This window comes from Euprymna scolopes, chromosome 34, assembly GCF_053919585.1.
Source record: "Euprymna scolopes isolate OS-2025 chromosome 34, ASM5391958v1, whole genome shotgun sequence".
In the NCBI taxonomy this organism is placed as follows: Eukaryota; Metazoa; Mollusca; class Cephalopoda; order Sepiida; family Sepiolidae; genus Euprymna; species Euprymna scolopes.
This window is the reverse complement of record NC_136515.1, coordinates 38,728,087-38,746,555: the sequence shown is the minus strand read 5'-3', so window position 1 is coordinate 38,746,555 and position 18,469 is coordinate 38,728,087. Positions and strand designations below refer to the sequence as shown.

Sequence of the window (18,469 nt, the reverse complement as noted above, 5' to 3'; positions counted from 1 at the left end):
ACAGGATTTTCTGCATATAATGGAAGATAATGTCTAAAATCTTCCAAATTATTTAGTTAGGCCTGAGTTATGTCCCTTAAATCATATTTAGTTCTTTCATGTATCAAAATTTTTTTTTTTTTGTTAAAATGTCAATTTTGTAGATAGTATTTCATGTTTTGTCTGTATAAAATTGTATAGAGCTATTGTTCTTATTAAAAACAAAATGGTGGAATACCTGAGAAGTGTAGAGGTGTGCATAAAATCCTGATTTTTTTTTTTTTTTTTTTCTTCTTGCAGGGGAAGGAAAATGAAGTATCGGTTTATATTAGAATGTGACTAAAAGTCCTTTTGGAAGTGTTTTTTTTTTTTTTTTTTTAATTTTCTCTACCTCGATGGAGGGGCAAGGTTAATTTCCTTATTGTTATGAGAAGCATGTACCAGTGGGCATGTTTTTTTTTTTTGTAAGGGTACTCATATAATCCTTGTACTAGTCGGATTTTGCGGTGTTTTTTTTTGGGGGGGGGGGGTTACTGCCATATCTCTGATGTTTCATAATTTATTTAATATGAATTGCATATAATTCATGTAATGACTTTTATTTTTGTAATTTATGTTATAAATGACAAATTGGGCATGGGAAGTGTGTGATATTATAAAGCTCCCACCCCTGTGTCTTGAGGGGTGGAGAAGAAAAGAAAATATAACAAAAGTCAGAAATAGGTTTATTGGGTACATAGTTGTGGAAGATAGGGTTGGTGGTAAGACAATCGATAGGAATTTATTCACCAATGCATACAAAAGGCAGCTGAAATAGTAAGCAAGGTGGGGTAGTTATTTTAGGACAAAGGCCTGAACAAAAGATCTGGTAATATATTTTAGAATTATTGTTTGGATAGTTTTTAGGTATGGCCATGAATTTTACAACAGCGTGACTACATTATGGAGTGTTGGTGGGTTTTGTAGAAATAAGTTTATGATGGTTGCAAAACATTTTGTAGAGTCGAGTGTTTGCAACAGTTTACAACAGTCCAGTTGAGGATGGTGATCAGTTAGACATAGTTGATGTTGGACTCAATTGAAGAGAGATTATGACTTTGAGAAGATAGAGAAATGAATTGATTAACTTACACAGCCTCGACAGTGGATGTAGATGTTTACCTTTAGCATTTAGAAGGTAGTTACCCACAATGATGTCACACACAAACTCAGAGGCCAACCAATATTTACAGAAAATGCCTGCGTTTGTGTTTTCATTTGGAGTGGTTTTAGTGTTTTATATATATTTGAAAACCTGTATGCATCCTCTTTGACACTGCCAATGTGTAAGAGATGACGACGACTATAAGAGAAAAATATGGAAACAACGTTGAAGTTGGCGATGTTATTGGTGAGGTAGTGCGTGATCTCGTCACACTGTGAACATTTAGAAAAAGGAAATGACTTGTAAAATAGCTAAAATGTGTGTTTGTATTAATGTTATAGATGAACATTTTAACCGTTTCTGTTGCTCTGTTTTATAATTTTGTAATTATTTTTAATAATCTCCTTAACTCTCTTTCCAGATTTGAATGGTATCAAACGCAATCACATACTGTGATTACGGTTCTAATCAAGAAACTAAAAGAGGAAGATGTTAAAGCTGATTATGGAGAAAAAACAGTAAGTTTATATTTCTGTAATGTGTAGACACAGTGGCTTAAAACAAAAAAATCCAATGAGTTCTTAGAATGCGTCAAACAAGTTTTGTAAATGATGTTTATGACAATAATTTCATGTGGACTGAAGAAATAACAATATTCCAATTTCTCATAAAGTTGGCTGACAATTTTGAAATGATATAATGGATTGCCAAGTATTGGTTAATAGCCAATTTTTGGAGGTGTGAAAATTGTAATTTACTATGTGCATCGAACCATCATTCACAGTCAACTGATGGTTGGAGATGGAAATGTTAAAAGGTGGATTTTGTCATTCAATATGAGAAAAAGGTCAAAAGTTTTGTTTTTGTTTTTTTTCAACAAAGAAAACTTACAATTATCTTTACAATTTATGTATGAAGTAAAAATTTCTTCCAGTCTCAGTTTTTACATAAAACTGACTCAGCAGCCGTTTTTTTTTTATTTTTTTTATTTTTTATTTTTTATAGGCTGCTATATCTACACATTACCCTGTATATTAATCAAATTGTGTGACTATTTCTTGTGTGTTTGTATATGTGTGCTTCTTGCTTCTATCTAACTTGCACATTATTATTAACTAGCCTGGGTGCCCAGCATTGCCCAGGTATTTAGAGGTGTATGTTGAGCCCAAAAAAAAGTGATAGATGGCAGGCAGACTCAAACCGGTACCACGAAGGAGGAAAAGAATGTGAAAAAGAAAACATGACGTGTTTGCTGTTGTGCCCATCGCCAAACCGGAAGTGACGTAGGTTTGAATTAAAGCTCGACAATTGAAAAGAGTAGATGATTTCGAAAATATCAGTGAAAAAAGCGACCCCTCCTTGTAGAAAAGTGCCCAGTTAAGAGTGAAGGAATTAATGTTTTGGGCCAATTTTTCCGATATGTCATCCGAAGGGTCAAGCTTCAAAACGATACCGATCTCGTGAAAATTCGTCACCTGTGTCGAAAGTTTTAGGCAAACATACATACATTTAAACAGACAGGTAAGATTTATATAATAGATTATGGTTATATCTTTTTTACTACTAGCTGACCCGACTCGGTGTTGTCTGGGAATATTTATATTTTCATTTTACAGAATATTCAACAGATAAATAAGATAAAAATTTCTGAAATAAATAAGTGATATTTATTTTCTCATATTAAAGTTCAATTTGGAATGCTGAAAACATAGGAAAAAAATTTCTTATGGAAATTATGGAGAAAAAATGAAATGAAAAGAAATGGAAACTGAACTGATATTGGTATAGTTGTACTGTAAGCATAATGATATTGGTATAATTGTACTGTTTAGCATAATGATATTGGTATAATTGTACTGTTTAGCACAATGATATTGGTATAATTGTACTGTTTAGCACAATGATATTGGTATAATTGTACTATTTAACACAATAAGAAAAAATAATTTGTTGAAATGCGTTTAAACTTGTACTGTCAGTCGATTGGACAACATATTTTAATTTTTGCATAATTTATTTTAAAATTATGTAAAGTTGGAAGTTTTTGCCTTAGCAACATCAAATTAATCAAGTCATCTTTTTTTATTTTTAATACAGGAAAGGTGATAACATATGAATGAACTTGAAATGTCTTAGCATATTATTATATAGCTATGTTGTGGATAGAGAAAAACTATATAATCAGATGAACTCATATACTGAGATTTATAATTCATCTTATCAAAAAACTTCCTCAGAATAGCATTTTCAAATAAAAATATGTTGTAGGGTTTGGTATGTTTCAACGTAGCTGATTTAGTGGGGTGGGGATGATTTTGTGTCAAATTAGCGCTTTGTCGTTATAGTCAAAATTTTGTTTTTAAAATTTTTCTTTGAATAAAATTGAAATAAAAATTTTAAAAAATTAATTTGATTAAAACAAAAGAGCTTAAAAATAACCATGTTTATTTAAAACACAACATAACAATCAACGCTGTCATCAACAATGATATATTTTGATATTATTTTTCTTAATTAAAAAAAATCTTTATAGTATTTTAAAGATTTGATCCTTAAAAAATTAATTATGAAATAATTAACCAAAATAAGTTTTCCAAAACACGGTTTTTCCTTAAAAAACAAATTGATATAAACATTAAAACTTTGAACCATTTAAATCACAACATAAAATCAGAAAATTGGTCATAAATGAGATTATATTTTCATATTGTTTTTCTTAATTAAAAAAAAAAAAAATGATGCATCTGCACTTATGTTACCATGCTATATTTTTAATAGTATTTTCAAGTTAAATTGAAGTATTATGATATCTTTTTTATTAAATTGTTAGGTGAAAGTACAGAATAGTTACAAAACATCCTCCCCTCCCCATGTTAAGAATGGCTTTGTAAATAACATTGTTTTAGCATAGTAACATAAATGTGTAAGTACCAAAAGAACTTAAAAAAATTAAGTTTTTAATTCCAAAAAAATTGATGAGAAAATAATTAACCAAAAAGAGTTTTGTAAAAACGTTTTCTTAAAAACACTTAGTGATATATTTTCATATTGTTTTCCTTAATTTAAAAAAAAAAAAAAGTTAAAATCTTTATAAGATGTAACTGACATGGTCGACACTAAATTGTCCCTCTGCCGAATCGGTCAAGCCGAAATGTGCCATTCTCAGACATAAATGATGAAGTGAGGGGAGGAGCAAAAAATGAAAGACAAGTACATGAAGGAAGACTTGCTGCAAAATTTTGGTTTAAAATAAGTATGAATAAAGAAAATTGGAAGGTTCTATTTATCAAAACTGGTGATAGAAGCTGACCAATCAAATGGAGCCACAATCTGTTGAAAGAACAGTTGGAAATGACTTATATACTATACATTATGACCATGTAATCCCTACAGCCACCTACCTTGAAAATGTTGCTGTTAAGCCTGACATAATTATATGGAATAAGTTGGAGAGAGTGGCAACCTTGGTTGAAGTTAGTGTCCCTAATGATGGGGGTCTGAACAGAGTTGAAAGGGAGAAACAGATCAAGATCTCTTGTATGATATGAAAAGAAACTGGAATCTTAGGGAGATAGCAATCATACCAGTTATTATAGGTGCCAACAGGGCTTATGAAGAAGAACCTGAAATCCTACTTAACTAATATTCCTGGTGAACCAAGTGCAAAAGAGATCCAGATACTTGCGCTTAAGGGAACAACGAGGATACTAAAAAAAGCTCTTGGCTGGTTTCAATAAAAAGCAGGGCAATGTTGGCAGCTAGTTTGGCTGCCCCATACCCAACGTTACAATCTTCAAAGAAAGAAAATTAAAAAAAAAAAAAAATTAACAATCAATCAGAATCTGGAATTGCTCAATAAAACATGCTGAATATTTTAGAATCCACACAAATAATTTTTCATGTCCACACGAAAGAATCTTTCTCTTTGTCTGCAAACTTTTACAGTTCAAGACTTAATAGATTAGCTACCCACCAAAAACTCTTCTAAAATTAAACCTGGTTTTCAATTCAAAAGGGATGATTTCAAATTATTTCTGAACACCAAAAGTTGAATCGGGCAAAGAAAAAAAAAATTACATTATAGACTAATAATGGAGAGAATATAAAAATAACATTATCTAACTTCTGAGGAAATCTTTTTAAAAATAATAAAATATTAAGTCTTACCATATGATTTAGTTTAATTGTATTTTTGTATATAACAGCTGTTTGTGTTTATCTGTACATTTTTGTCTGGGTTTTATCCAAACCTTTTTTCATATATAGATGTTTATTTCTGTATTTTATTTTTTACAGTTCCATCTTCTTGCCAAATTACCATCAGGTGAGGATGATTACAAATTAGACCTCTGTCTTGCTCATGAAATTATACCCGATGAAAGTTTAACAAAAGTTACACCTTCCAAAGTAAGTCATTTTTTTTTTTTTTTTTTAGCGAGGTTCATTATCATTTTATTCACTTTAATGTCCGTTTTACATGCGTGCAAGTTTTTGATGTTTTTTTTTTAAAGTGACTTTCAAACTAATCGATCACTAGCCTGATCTTTATTTATCCTTCTTTCTCTCAAGTCTATCCTTATTCCATGTTTTCCTGTGAACTGACTGTTACCTCAACTGCATATACTAACCCAGGAACTCTCATCCATTCTTTAAATGTGACCACACAATCAAAGTCTCCTGTTTTGCTTACATCTTCCTATATACTCGTATTATTTTGATTCATCGGATTACTGTTCTCATCTTGAGTGTGATTTTTCACAATGTTTCGGTCGATATAACCTCCAACCTTTTTCAGGTGTATCTTGTTGAACTTAACTGAGGTAGGGTGCTCTTGTTCTGTCAGTGAAGTAATTCGCAATTGTATTTTTCGGTCGCCCACATTGAGGATTGAACCTTTAACTTTCAGGAGAATATCACTTTCTACAATTGATTTTTTTTCAAATACTCTAATCACTGCGCTACGGGTCCTTGTGGATGTGGTGCAGTAGTCGGATGAATCCAAATAATACATTCCTCATCTCAAAAATTCAGAAACGTCTCCCTATACTGTCCAGATTTCATCTTCCTGTAAGCTTATCAGATCTAGGCATGTCTATAAGATTCCTATTACTCAACCCTTGTATCATTCTTATGAGTTCTCCCCATGCAACATATGTTGTAAATTCTGACTAGGTTTCACTTCTATAAATCATCAAATTGTATACGCATGCCTAATAAACCCTCAAATTAAAACTGAATCAAGACACTACTTGTACCAGGACTCTTATGGGATAGAGAATAAAACCTACAGAAAACCAAAGGTCAAACAACCTTTAAGTAACATAAATTCTGACAGATCTGTGAACACTGCCTTCAACACACACTGGTTATCTTAAGAGTGAGCTTATAATAGAAACTGACTAGAACCAAGCATTCTTAACAAAATTCCAGGCTTAACTTTAATCCTGTTCAGCACATTGTTTTGTAAACCCCCTCTCTGGCTCTTTCCACTCCCCTGGAGCAATCTGATTGCATTTATTATAGGTATTGTTTTGGCATCATATTACGAAAAAAATGTGCTAACCAAATCATTCTTACAGTTTGACAGTCAGTTGTTCCAATTTATCCTTTTAAACCATAAATTGTTTCTTCTGATATTGAAAATCCTTGTTCTGTTGGGTGATTTCGCTTGTTTTAATGTTTTTTTCTTTTCTTTTATTTTTTTGTAGATTGAAATAAAATTAAAAAAAAGAGATGGCATTCATTGGAATAGATTAGAAGGGGATTCTGACTCTAATGTTAAACCTGTCTCAATGTCAGTTCCGCAAGGTAAGCAAATTCAACCACACATGCGATTATCGTTATTTAATTATTGTTATCACTTATTTATTTGTTTTTTGTTTTCTTGTCTCTTGCTGAGATTAGGTAATGACTTCTAACTTTTGTTGGTTAGTTCTTAAGACATTCAGTGGTGAGGCCTAATTTACGAGCTGTGGGGAATGTCTATCTGCCCTTTAGTTAGCATTGCTCTTGTTAGGGCATCTGGAACTACTAGGTCAGGCTATGTGAAGATACTGGATTCCTGACCAAAAATCTACTAACCATTAATGTTATTGTTTTTTTTCCTTTTCCTATGGAAAAGTCAAAAACAATTTATTTCTGCAAAACAATCAAACCAAACACCATCAATAAATATTTGAAAATATATAAAACTTAAAGCACAAAACTTTTTTTTCTAAAATTACTGGATTCAGCATTAAAAAACCTGAAGTGTTGATCTGCTGTTAAACACAAATAACCAAAAATATTTTTTGCTGTTTCGTTTGTGTCACCTGCTGGGAGTAGCTTGTTATTAAGTGATTCCGTTCCATATTAGGTGACATACTTTAGAACATTTCAGATGACTGACAGCAGTTGATGCTGTTGTGTAACACTATTTCTCGTGAAAGCCTTTACGGTGACACCAGCAATTCTCTCCATTTGATGCGCTACAGCGAGGATTCTATGATTTTGATGTTTCATCATTGATCGCATCTTGTACCCATACAAAAGTACACTTTTTACTTCCATTATGGATAAAAAAAGTAGGCATTTCTTTATATTCACATTTTTCATGCAAAATTAAAAAACCATAGTGTTTATCTAGTTTTATCTCAATATTAAAAAATTAAAATTGCATAAGAACTTGATCATATTATTCATTATGACCTGTTTTGTAAAATAAAATTTGATTGCTATAAGATTATTAGCCGTTACTATTCTATGTTGAATTATGTCCCTTTGCTATTGACCTTCAATGTAATCAGAAAATGCCAGATGAAACATTTTGTCATAAAAAGGTGTTTTTTCTTGTTTAAAGAAAACATATTTGAATTTCTAATATACTGTCATTTTTTAAACCTAACACATAAGTTCATAAACTTTTTTGTAGAGTGTTGTTTTTTCTTTTTACAATCAGTTTTTAAGCTTGAAGTAAAATTGGATAAGCACCTTTTTTTTTTTTTCCTGATAGTCTATTTTTGGGGTTGGTGTGGTGGTATTTAATGCATCTCAAATTGTTTCTTTACACCACCATGAAGTGAAAACTGCATTTTTTTTATTATAAGCCAATTTTTGTTAGTGGATTCCTCAACCATAAAACAAATAATGTTTGAGTTATCCATGTTTTAGGTGTGAAAGACCAACAATCTTTGTTTTATTGCTATCTAATAATAATAATAATGGGGGGGGCACTGTAGTGATCGTCTCATCAGTAGATCTGATTTTGGGATGTCCTACAAAGGTCATTGCATTTCATAAAGTGCATTACATCAGTTACATCATCAATATATCATTGATCGTTATTGATTTGAAGATGATACAGAACGGTTTTTACAGTATGTTTTTTTTAATATCACTTTAATTTTTTTTTTAATATTATTTTAATGTTTTTTTAATATCACTTTAATTTTTTTTAATATTATTTTAATGTTTTTTAATATCACTTCAATCTTTTTTAATATTATTTTAATGTTTTTTTTTTTTTTATATTTTAATGTTTTTTTAATATCACTTTAATTTTAGGCTCTGAACAAAAGCCTTTAACTCGGAATTGGGACAAATTTGTAAAAGATGTGGTTGAAATGGAAAAGACTGAAACACCTGAAGGAGATGCTGCATTGAATCATTTATTTCAACAAATTTATGCAGATGGAAGTGATGATGTCAAACGAGCGATGGTCAAATCTTTTGTAAGTTAAAAATTTCTTTTTTCTTTATCAGGTAGAGAAATTATCTACTTTGATGCAAAAATTCCACCATTTAAAAATTTTTTTTTTTTATATATCCAGAAAAAAAGCGGATTTCCACTTAAAATCACTAGAGCCTCTCGTGTGCATTCTCTGATTTTTGGTTGAGATATCTTTCTTTAAATTATTTTTTAATAAGAAAAAGCTGATTTCTGTTAAATTACTAGTCTTACTTTAGTTTTTTGTCACCTTTTGACTAGATTTTTAATTTAAAAAAAAAACAAAACAAAAACACTTAAAAATCATTGGAGTCTACTGTGTATGCAAGTTTTTTGCCTTTTGGTTAAATTACACTTTTTTTTAAATTAAAAAAAAAAAAGTTGATTTCTGCAAAATTGTAACTTAATCTTATTTTTTGTCTCTATTTTTTTCTCTTTTGTTTTCTTCCTCTTATCTTGCCTTCCTTTCTGTTTTTATAACAGTTCTCTCTGAAAATGTCAATTTTGCTGTAAAAGCTAAAACTTGGGGTGATGGTGGTAGTAATAATACTATCATAATAAATCCTTGAAAATCTTAACCTTCAAGGAAAAGCTAAGATTTTCAGTTTTTAGGGAGAACTGTCATTAGGAAAAGGGAAGCAAAGTGAGATAGGAAATCCGATTTATTGGAGAGGGACCTATGTTTTCAATGATGTCCGTGCGTCTGTTAGTCGGACTATTGTTAGATAACCGCCCATTAGTTTTTCCTGAAATTTTGCCACAAATTGTATTTCATTAAATAGATGTGCACAGTAAATAAATTTTTTTGCGAAAATTCCCGTTGCATCCCCAGGGTCTCAAAAGAAGTAAAAAATGCCCCAAAATGTCCAAAAATGACACGTTTTGCCCCATAACTTTGGATCCATCCATTAGATTTTTCTGAAACTTGGCCAAAATATGGAGCCCATTGTTCTTAATATAAATCCAGTATGAATGACCCTGGCAAAATTCTGGTTTGCATCTCCGGGGACCTTTAGTGCTAAAAATGTCCCATTTTGTGGTTATTTTTCATATTTCTCAACAAAAACTTGATATGTCTGACTATATAGTGGTTTTTCACGGTGGTCAACTCAAATTTACATCATGTATTTGGAGTTTACACTTGACAATTATTATTTCTTTTATTTTTTTATTTTTCAGTTATCTTGTAAACAAGTAATATTTAAAAAATGGATGAAAATATTTAATACATGTTTGTAATTTCTAATCTTGGCTATAAAATTCAAGAAAGTCAGAAAGTTGGCATGGACGGATACGTCAACTAGTATTTTAAAAACACAAAATAGCTGCTAAAATATACTAGGATTCAGTTATGTTTGATATTCATGATAGGTCATCATCTCAGATGAAAGGTCTCGTCTCCCTTTAATAAGATTACCCTAATACCTGGATTTCTGACTCCTTAAGCAAAATGAATGCAAAGTTTTACTTTTATTAAAATACTAAAACGCTTTTCTTTTTTTTTTCTCCAGTATGAATCTGGTGGCACAGTGTTGAGCACTAACTGGAGTGAGGTCGGTGAAAAAGCGGTTGATGTTAAACCACCATCAGGAATGGAATACAAACAATGGGAGACCTGATTTATTTAAAGAAATACTTTTTTTGTGTGTCTGCCTTCCCACCTATCAGCCTCGACCAATCTCAATCTTTTTTTTTCTCGCAACGGATAATGATGATGATGATGTCTCTCCTGCCATCATCACTTATCACTTGATGAAAAAAAAAATGGACAAAGAAAAAGAAAACAAAACCAAGTGACCCCCCCTCCCCACCTCTTAATTTTTTTTTTTGTTGTCCAATTTCAATTTTTAACAAAAAAATAAAATTGATTCTTTACTTCTTTTTCAATTTTAACATTAACTTTTTTTTTTTTGTTCTTGTTGAAAAATCGCTGTGTATTAAAAACAAAAATAATAAAAATCTGTATGATGTACATACTTGTGACAAAACGAAAATAATATCATATTCCAAAAATCATATAAATTGAGCAATTTTATTTTAAAATAAGAAAAATATAAGTAACAAAGAGGCGGCTATCTTGTTTACCATTTTGAAAACAAGCTAAAAAAGAAAAGGAGATAACTCAACAATTCACACTTGAGAGATTTATGGTGGGATGTGTACAAATTCTCATTAATCGCTTAAAAATGGTTTTCTTTCTGATCAATTTACATAAATTTTGGAATATGATATTTTCATTTTGTTACGTGTATGTACATCAGATTTTATTTTTCTTTTTTAATACAGGTGGAATTCTGGACAATAATTCTGTATTTTTCATTCTTTTACTAAAAATTAAACGAACCACATAATTGGAGAGTTTTATATATTCAAAAGAAACAGTTGTTTATACATGGAGAAAAAAATTGCATTTTATATATAGGTATATAAACTAAATCAGCATATTGAAGATTTAGAACTTCTTAGAAACGAACTTACTACTGGGAATCTTCACAAATACAAAAGGTGACTCAACCGTATCGATAGTGAAGCATAAACAGAATAACTCACCTTAAATCATTAAATAGAAAGCGGGAATCCTCAGTTGTTTACTATATAACTGTTTTAAAGATTTAAACATGGCAGTTTTTAAATTTATCGCTCTCCAACGATACTGATCAAAATATCACTTCACCAATGATAGATACACTTTGGTTATTTCAATTCTAAAGTAACATTACACTTAACCTATATATATATATATATATATATATATATATATATATATATATATATATATATATATATAATAAAATATGAATTTATGACAATGTTATGTAACACACTGTTTTTTATATTCCGTAGCTCATAATCTTCAAATAATTAAATCTCCAGTGCTAGGAAATACAGGAAACCATGAACTGAAAAATAAAACCCGTGTAGAATTTGAACCTGTGTTTCAAAAGAGGTGTCTGTCCTATGCAATCAAAGCAACATCCGGTTTAATTTGTGTACTGGTTTTATTTTGCATTATGTGATACTTTTGTGTTTTCCAGCAAATTTAAAGGGTTTTCCCTCACACAAGCCTGAGTGTCAACTAAAAATGCAAAAGCAGCATAATACAATTTTTGAGATATATATATATATATATATATATGATGATGGACTCTCCCGTCGATTTCGACGTATGAGGTTCAGACAACCCATATATATATATAAATAAATAAATGTAATTTCATACAAATTTAATACTTGTTGATTAAACACCATTTAAAAATCAATCTTCTCTAAAGTAATTTTTTTGTATGCTGACTGTTAAGCCTTTCAACTGCTAAATGTTGAGTTATTTTATTTGTTTAAAGGTAAACATCAAATATTATGGTTTATTTTTTATTCTAAACCAAAAGAAAAAGCAGGAAATTTGTTGAAATCTGTTAAATCTGAATACATTTTTTTTTTTTTTTTTTCAATTATATTAGGATGCCGATCCTTTGATTAAAGGGAAATATTTTCAAACTCCTTTCCTGTCTCTCTTTCTAGATTGAGCCTCTTACTTGTTCCCTCACTTTTAGAATAAGGATAAAAACACACTCCATCAAAAATATTTAAAAAAATCTTTTTTTTTTTTTTTTTTTTTTTTTTTTTAAATTTAAATAGTAGTTAAAAAAAACAAAACAAACAATGTTTTCTTTGAAAATGAGTGACGTGTTATGTCAATGGATATTGATTTGGACTGTGAAATCACCTAACTTAAATCTGTTGCATTCACGGAGGCAAATTATTAATTCACCATGGATAAAATAACAACTTATGTTCAATGAATTTTTAAACAAACCGTGAATTGGTTTTCTTTTATTTTAATTGCAAAAAGGTTTCATGTGCCATTCTATGAACAAACCGACCAACCTTTTAACTCTTTGTTGTAGTTGGTCTCTAAGAAACAAAAAATCTAAGATTCCCTCTTTCTCCACCCACCTCCCAGTTTCCCCGAACTTCTTCATAAATTTGGTTATGATATTTTTCTTTTCTTTTCCCAAAATTGATTTTGTTTTTCTTTTTCTTATTAGAAAAAAAATTGTTATTAACAAAAAACTTCAATAAAAAAAAAAACATTGTTTTAAAAATCTTATTATGCAAAATTGTCTTTTTGTTATTTTTATCTCCTTTCTCCAATATGCAGATACTGGGGACAGATCTAAAAGAGGTTTTTGCTTTCAGCTGATTTGTGACACAATGGTGGTGGGGACCCTTTTTTGTGTGTGGGGGCCCTTGAGTTTCGTCACATCTATAGGCTGTATTTCGTTGTCCTCTGGGAAAGATAAGTAAATTTGTCAAAATATTAGCGCACATTGGCAGACCAAAGTATTCAATCGAGGTTGACAGGTAAAAAGGTCAGATCTACTTGGACACCAGAATTATAAAACAATAACATTTCAGTCTCTTTGTTTTTAATATGTATCTGTCTTCCTCTCTTATTTTTATTATGAGAGAAAGAGAAATCGGTTAGTATTAGGACACTGTTGAAGGTGGATTGGCAGCTCTTCAGCTCAGCCAACTCTCAAGATTTTATCCTTCAATATTAAAATAAATTTATATTTTTATATAAAAAAAAAATGTCGCTCATTTCATACAAGTATACACTTTTCAGCTGATGAACTCTGCCACTAATGATGCTGAGAACTTGACAGAAAACTCAGAAGAATTGTCAAGCAGACTCAGCAGACATCAATTTTTGATCTAAATGGAATGTGCCTATCATTTTATCATGTTTAACTAGCAATACACATGGCCGTTAAAACGCTTTGGATAATCACAGATTTCAAGAGGTTTCTGCTAAAATAGTCATATTTTAAAAACCAAAGCACTTTAAGTCTTCAAAATACCACCATTTTGTTCAGAAATGAATATACTTTCAAATGAATTAGTAAATAATAACATACATTATATATTTTTAGAGTTTTAAGCAAATAAAGTGATAAAAATGTGAACATCATAAAACGGCATTTTTGGTAAGATTTTGTAACGCCCCCCCCCCCTGATTTCTAAACATTCGTACCGTGTTTCTGTAAAGAATTTTTTAATGAAATTTGGAAATTAGCCAAAAGAGATGTCATTTTTAATAATTTCGAATGTCCGAAATTCATTTGACCACTCGCTTTTTTGTTGTGTTAAAAAAAGATTTCAAAATGGTGAGTATTGAAAATTTTGAAGAAAAATTTCTTCGGACACTCACTATTAAATAAAACAATCTTTTTACTATGTTTATTCGTTAAAAAGATGATTGTAGTGTTTTCTCTAGTGGTATGTAGCAATTTAAAAACATATCCGAAAAAATCGTTATGAATTTGAATCAAGACTTCTGTAGTATTAGTGATAGTAGCTGTATTAGCAGCAGCGATAACATGGCATAAACAGACGTTTGTTTTTGTTGTTTATTTTTATTCCAAATCAATTTTTTTTTTTTTTTAATTGAAAATCTGGTTATAAAAAAAAATTCTTACATGTTAGAGCTATTTTGTTATCAACCATACAAATATTTTAAAAAATTGGGTAGTAGTAAATTTTAACATATTTTAACAAGCGAAAATGTGAAATATGATGTTTTGGTTCACGTGTACGATTACGAATGGTAACACACTTCTAATTTTCGTCCCTTAAAAAATGTTTTCAGTGAATTATTATCAAATGGAAACTAATCTACCCGATTATTAAAAAAATAAAAAAAAAATAATCAATATTTAAATATTTGTAGGAGGTGCTCAGTTAAAAAATAACAACGGTAGGAAAGGACATGAAATGTAATTAAAAATCAAAATAACATTGATTCAAAATTTTTAATAATTTGTCAGCTTTAGCAAAAACTTGTTTTTTTTTTATATTTAAATAGAATTTAAATACTTGATATTTTTCCAAACATGATGTTTTCTGTTAGAGGGACGTCACTTTTTTAAATAACATTTATTTTTGTCTGTCTGTCTGTCATAATTCCTGTAAAGTTTCACAATGGGTATCAAACACCCTCTTTAAAAAAAAACCGCTTAATTCTATGTCTAATCCTAGGTACGAGTGGAAAGCCTCCTAAAACCTTTAACCTTAACAATAATGCTAAGTACAAGTGGCAGAGCTCCTCAGTAAACAAACTTCCCTGTGAGCTCATATAAACGTAAAAGAAAAAGCATAAAAACGTTAGAAGAAAAGTGCACATGATTACCCCCCCCCCTCAAATATAAATTGGTCAACTGTCCTAAAACGCTAGGATCGTCTTGAAATGGTGAATTATTTTACATTTATGTGAAACAAATCCCCATTCTAAATTCTAAAATTGTTTTTGTTTTGTTTCTATCAAGTCTTCAGGATGTTCACACGTAATTTTCCTTAGCCCTATCATTAACCCAAAGTCAGAGTGGAAACATTCCTACCTTCTCATAATTGCACAAAGACCCTCTTAAAACCATGCATAATTGCCTTTTAGAAAACAAAAAAAAAAAAAAAAACACCCAGGATTTATCTATCATAGGAAAAAGGGGGGTTTAACTACCCTAAAGCGCTCGAATGATTCAAAATGGGAAATCATTTTACATTAAATTCTAAAATAATTTTTGTTTATCTTTTATTAAAGTTTTTCAAGTTGTTCACATGCAATTTTCTATAAAGGTAGAATCACATATTTTTGGAGAGGTGGTCAGATGGGGAGGGGTAAAAGAAGGTATTAATCTACAATAATACCAAAGAAATACAGGGTGTTTCAAAAGTCTTGGGAACATAACGATTTTTAATAACTCAAAAACTATTAGGAGTTGAAAAATGAAATTGGTACCATTGGAAAGGTTAAAGTTCAAGTTTTGTGGGGAATCTTCAAAGTTGCTCAATATGAGCAATATTCGTCACACAGCAGACATCTAGTCGATAGTCCATTTCCTGCCAAACGTGTTCCAGCATCTTGACGTCAATGGTTCCCACAACTGCCGTTACTCGAGCCTTTAGTTCGTCAATATCTCTTGGAAGGGGCAGCAGATAGACTTGTTGCTTGACAAAGCCCCAAAGGAAAAAGTCACACGGGGTAAGATCTGGAGACCTAGGAGGCCAGGGCATGAGAACGTCCTCACCTCGCCCAGATCTCCCAATCCATCTACCAGGCAGCCTTGTGTTAAGAAACTGCCTTACTCTAAGACTCCAGTGTGGTGGTGCACCGTCTTGTTGAAAAATGAAGTCATCAGATTCTGCTTCTTCCAACTGAGCAATTAACCAGTCTTCCAGCATGTTGAGATAGGATTCACCAGTGATAGTTGCCTCTTCAAAGAAGAACGGTCCAAAGACACCTTTCTTGGAAATTGCACAAAACACGTTCACTTTTGGTGAATCTCGCTCATGCTCAAGAAGTTCATGAGGATTCTCAGTACCCCATATGCGTGTGTTATGCTTGTTAACTTTGCCATTCAGATGGAAGGTCGCCTCATCGCTAAAAACAAGCCGGTCATCAAAGCCGTTATCTTCCAACTTCTCTTGCATTGCAATGCAAAAGTCACGGCAAAGTGGCTTATCAGTGTCCTTCAACTTTTGGACCAACTTGAGCTTGTAAGGTACCATTTGCAGTCGTTTCCTTAAGACACGCCAGGCAGTTGCTGGAGCAAGCTGAAGTTCCCTGCTGGCTCTTCTCACTGATTTACGGGGGCTCCGCTGAAAGGCTGTCCGAACTTGCTCAACTGCATCTTCTGAAGTTAAAGGGCGACCTGTTCGCTTGCTTGGGCACAAACACCCATCTTTCACAAATTTAGCATGCCATCTGACAATGGATTTCCTTTCAGGGGCTTCTTTTTTAAATTTCCTGCAAAATGCACACTGAACACATGTCCACGATTCAGTCTTTGCAAATTGGAGGACGCAAAATGCCTTGTCTTGTTTAGAGAACGCCATTACCGCACCTGGAAAGATAAGACGAAAATCATTAGTATGACCAAAAACTTGATTAAGTAAGCTTTACAATGGCACCAGTTTCATTTTTCTACCTGGAATAGTTCATGAGATATACGCATTTGTAATGTTCCCAAGACTTTTGAAACACCCTGTATTGCAATATATTCATTTTTAACCAATCCTAGATTTCGATTTCAGTTTTTGGCAGATAAAATGCATTACAACTAAACTTTGAGTTCTCTAACTTTTCTTTTAATGAATACATGGCATTTTTAAGCAATTGCAGCATATTTATGTGAATTTATTGCAGATTATTTGGAAACCATTCATTTCTGGAAATTGTCAGTAGCATATTCAGATTCCTTGCACAAAAATACACTTATATGGCAAATTCATTGCTTAGTCTTGTGTTTTAACAAAGATATAGCATTTTTACTGAAAAAGTAGTGCAAAAACAATGTGACAAAATGCATATATGGTCTTAGAGGGGAAAATATCCAAACATGCAGGGCATAAAAATAGTCATAATTTCTTTGATTTTAATTGGATTTTAAAAATTTAAAAAGATTCTTTCTTATCTTATCAGGCTCTTTCTATATATATACCAATATTGAAATATTTTAAGCCATTTAAATTTTTTCATGTGTATCGCTAGTTTAACACGCGGAAAGTTGGTTACCATGCCCAGTACATAATGGCTGTCCCAGAAACGTCTACACGACATGGATGTACCAAGTCACTCTCACAGAGAAGCAATAGTAACACTGGTTTAGCTGTCAATCTACCAGTCATACTTAAGTTGATTGCAGGATAGCCAAGGCTAGCGTTGTCTTTTAGATGTCTCTGATCTGCTGTGTGGGAATGTAGATGAATTTGGCTGCAGACCAAACGTCAGGTATACAGAGCTATGATTCTTACAATCCTCATGCATGCCTGTTAAAATTGAACAATATATGTATGTAGACATGCCAAGAAACTGATCCATTTCCACATGACCTGCTTTGATAGATTGAAAAACAAGTGGTGAGATACAAGACACAGGTTTTAGCCCGTCAAGCCTAACCCGTCAGCACACATGCTAAAGCAGTGTCAGCTTCATTAGTGGATCATAAAAAATGCAGATCAGATTCAAGACTTCCAATTGATATTCTTAAATGGTCAGCCATTTGGTACTGACTAGGCTTGACATCGTTGATTTAATGAGAACCGATGTGTCAACATGATTATACCATATAATGCATTTCTATAAGAGACTTTCTCTTACTGCTTTTCACACTTCAGTTTAAAATTGCATCGTCATTACGTTTAATGAACATACATTACGAATGGGCGTGGTTTTGTTTTTTAAATATTCACTTTCAAAATGTATACCTTAACAGCTAACTTGTACTTGTTCCTATTTACAATGTCTCCCCATGGGACAGAGTTAGACACCAGGGTCGTTTTTTAATGTGGAGAAAAGGAACAAAAATAAAAATTGTCTCAGTCGTGAAGGATTTCTCCTCCACTGACAGAACAAGAAACTGAAGTGCAGTATCTGCAGAACAGATGGTATTTATTTGCTCCCCCACCGAGCAAATTAGGCACAAGGCCAATTTTTAATGTGAGGAGTGAAGGGAGGGGGAAGGGAAAAAGGGGACCAGCTCCCGAGAGGTGGGAAATGGGAGCTGGTTAAAGGTCAGGCATGTGGGGTTGCCCCCACATCTGGTCTTTGCTAGTCATAGCTTGCAGTATCTGTCAGAACAGAT

General features: G+C 31.8%; 2 protein-coding genes across 2 annotated transcripts in view; one reads left to right on the top strand and one right to left on the bottom strand.

Annotated features, from left to right (window-relative positions):
• The window catches only part of LOC145259182 (protein SGT1 homolog), a 36,463-nt gene extending 25,748 nt beyond the window's left edge, over positions 1 to 10,715 (top strand). Inside the window, exons 8-12 of the mRNA XM_080116954.1 lie at positions 1,545 to 1,641; positions 5,420 to 5,530; positions 6,832 to 6,931; positions 8,666 to 8,832; positions 10,340 to 10,715. Coding sequence (XP_079973080.1) covers positions 1,545 to 1,641; positions 5,420 to 5,530; positions 6,832 to 6,931; positions 8,666 to 8,832; positions 10,340 to 10,447 — 583 coding nt within the window. The 3' untranslated portion in view covers positions 10,448 to 10,715. The remainder of the gene's footprint in view (positions 1 to 1,544; positions 1,642 to 5,419; positions 5,531 to 6,831; positions 6,932 to 8,665; positions 8,833 to 10,339) is intronic.
• A 4,842-nt stretch (positions 10,716 to 15,557) lies between these two features.
• LOC145259183 (uncharacterized) overlaps positions 15,558 to 18,469 on the bottom strand; it is a 375,138-nt gene continuing 372,226 nt past the window's right edge. The window contains exon 2 of the mRNA XM_080116955.1: positions 15,558 to 16,729. Within this exon, the coding sequence (XP_079973081.1) occupies positions 15,663 to 16,729 (1,067 nt within the window). The 3' untranslated portion in view covers positions 15,558 to 15,662. The remainder of the gene's footprint in view (positions 16,730 to 18,469) is intronic.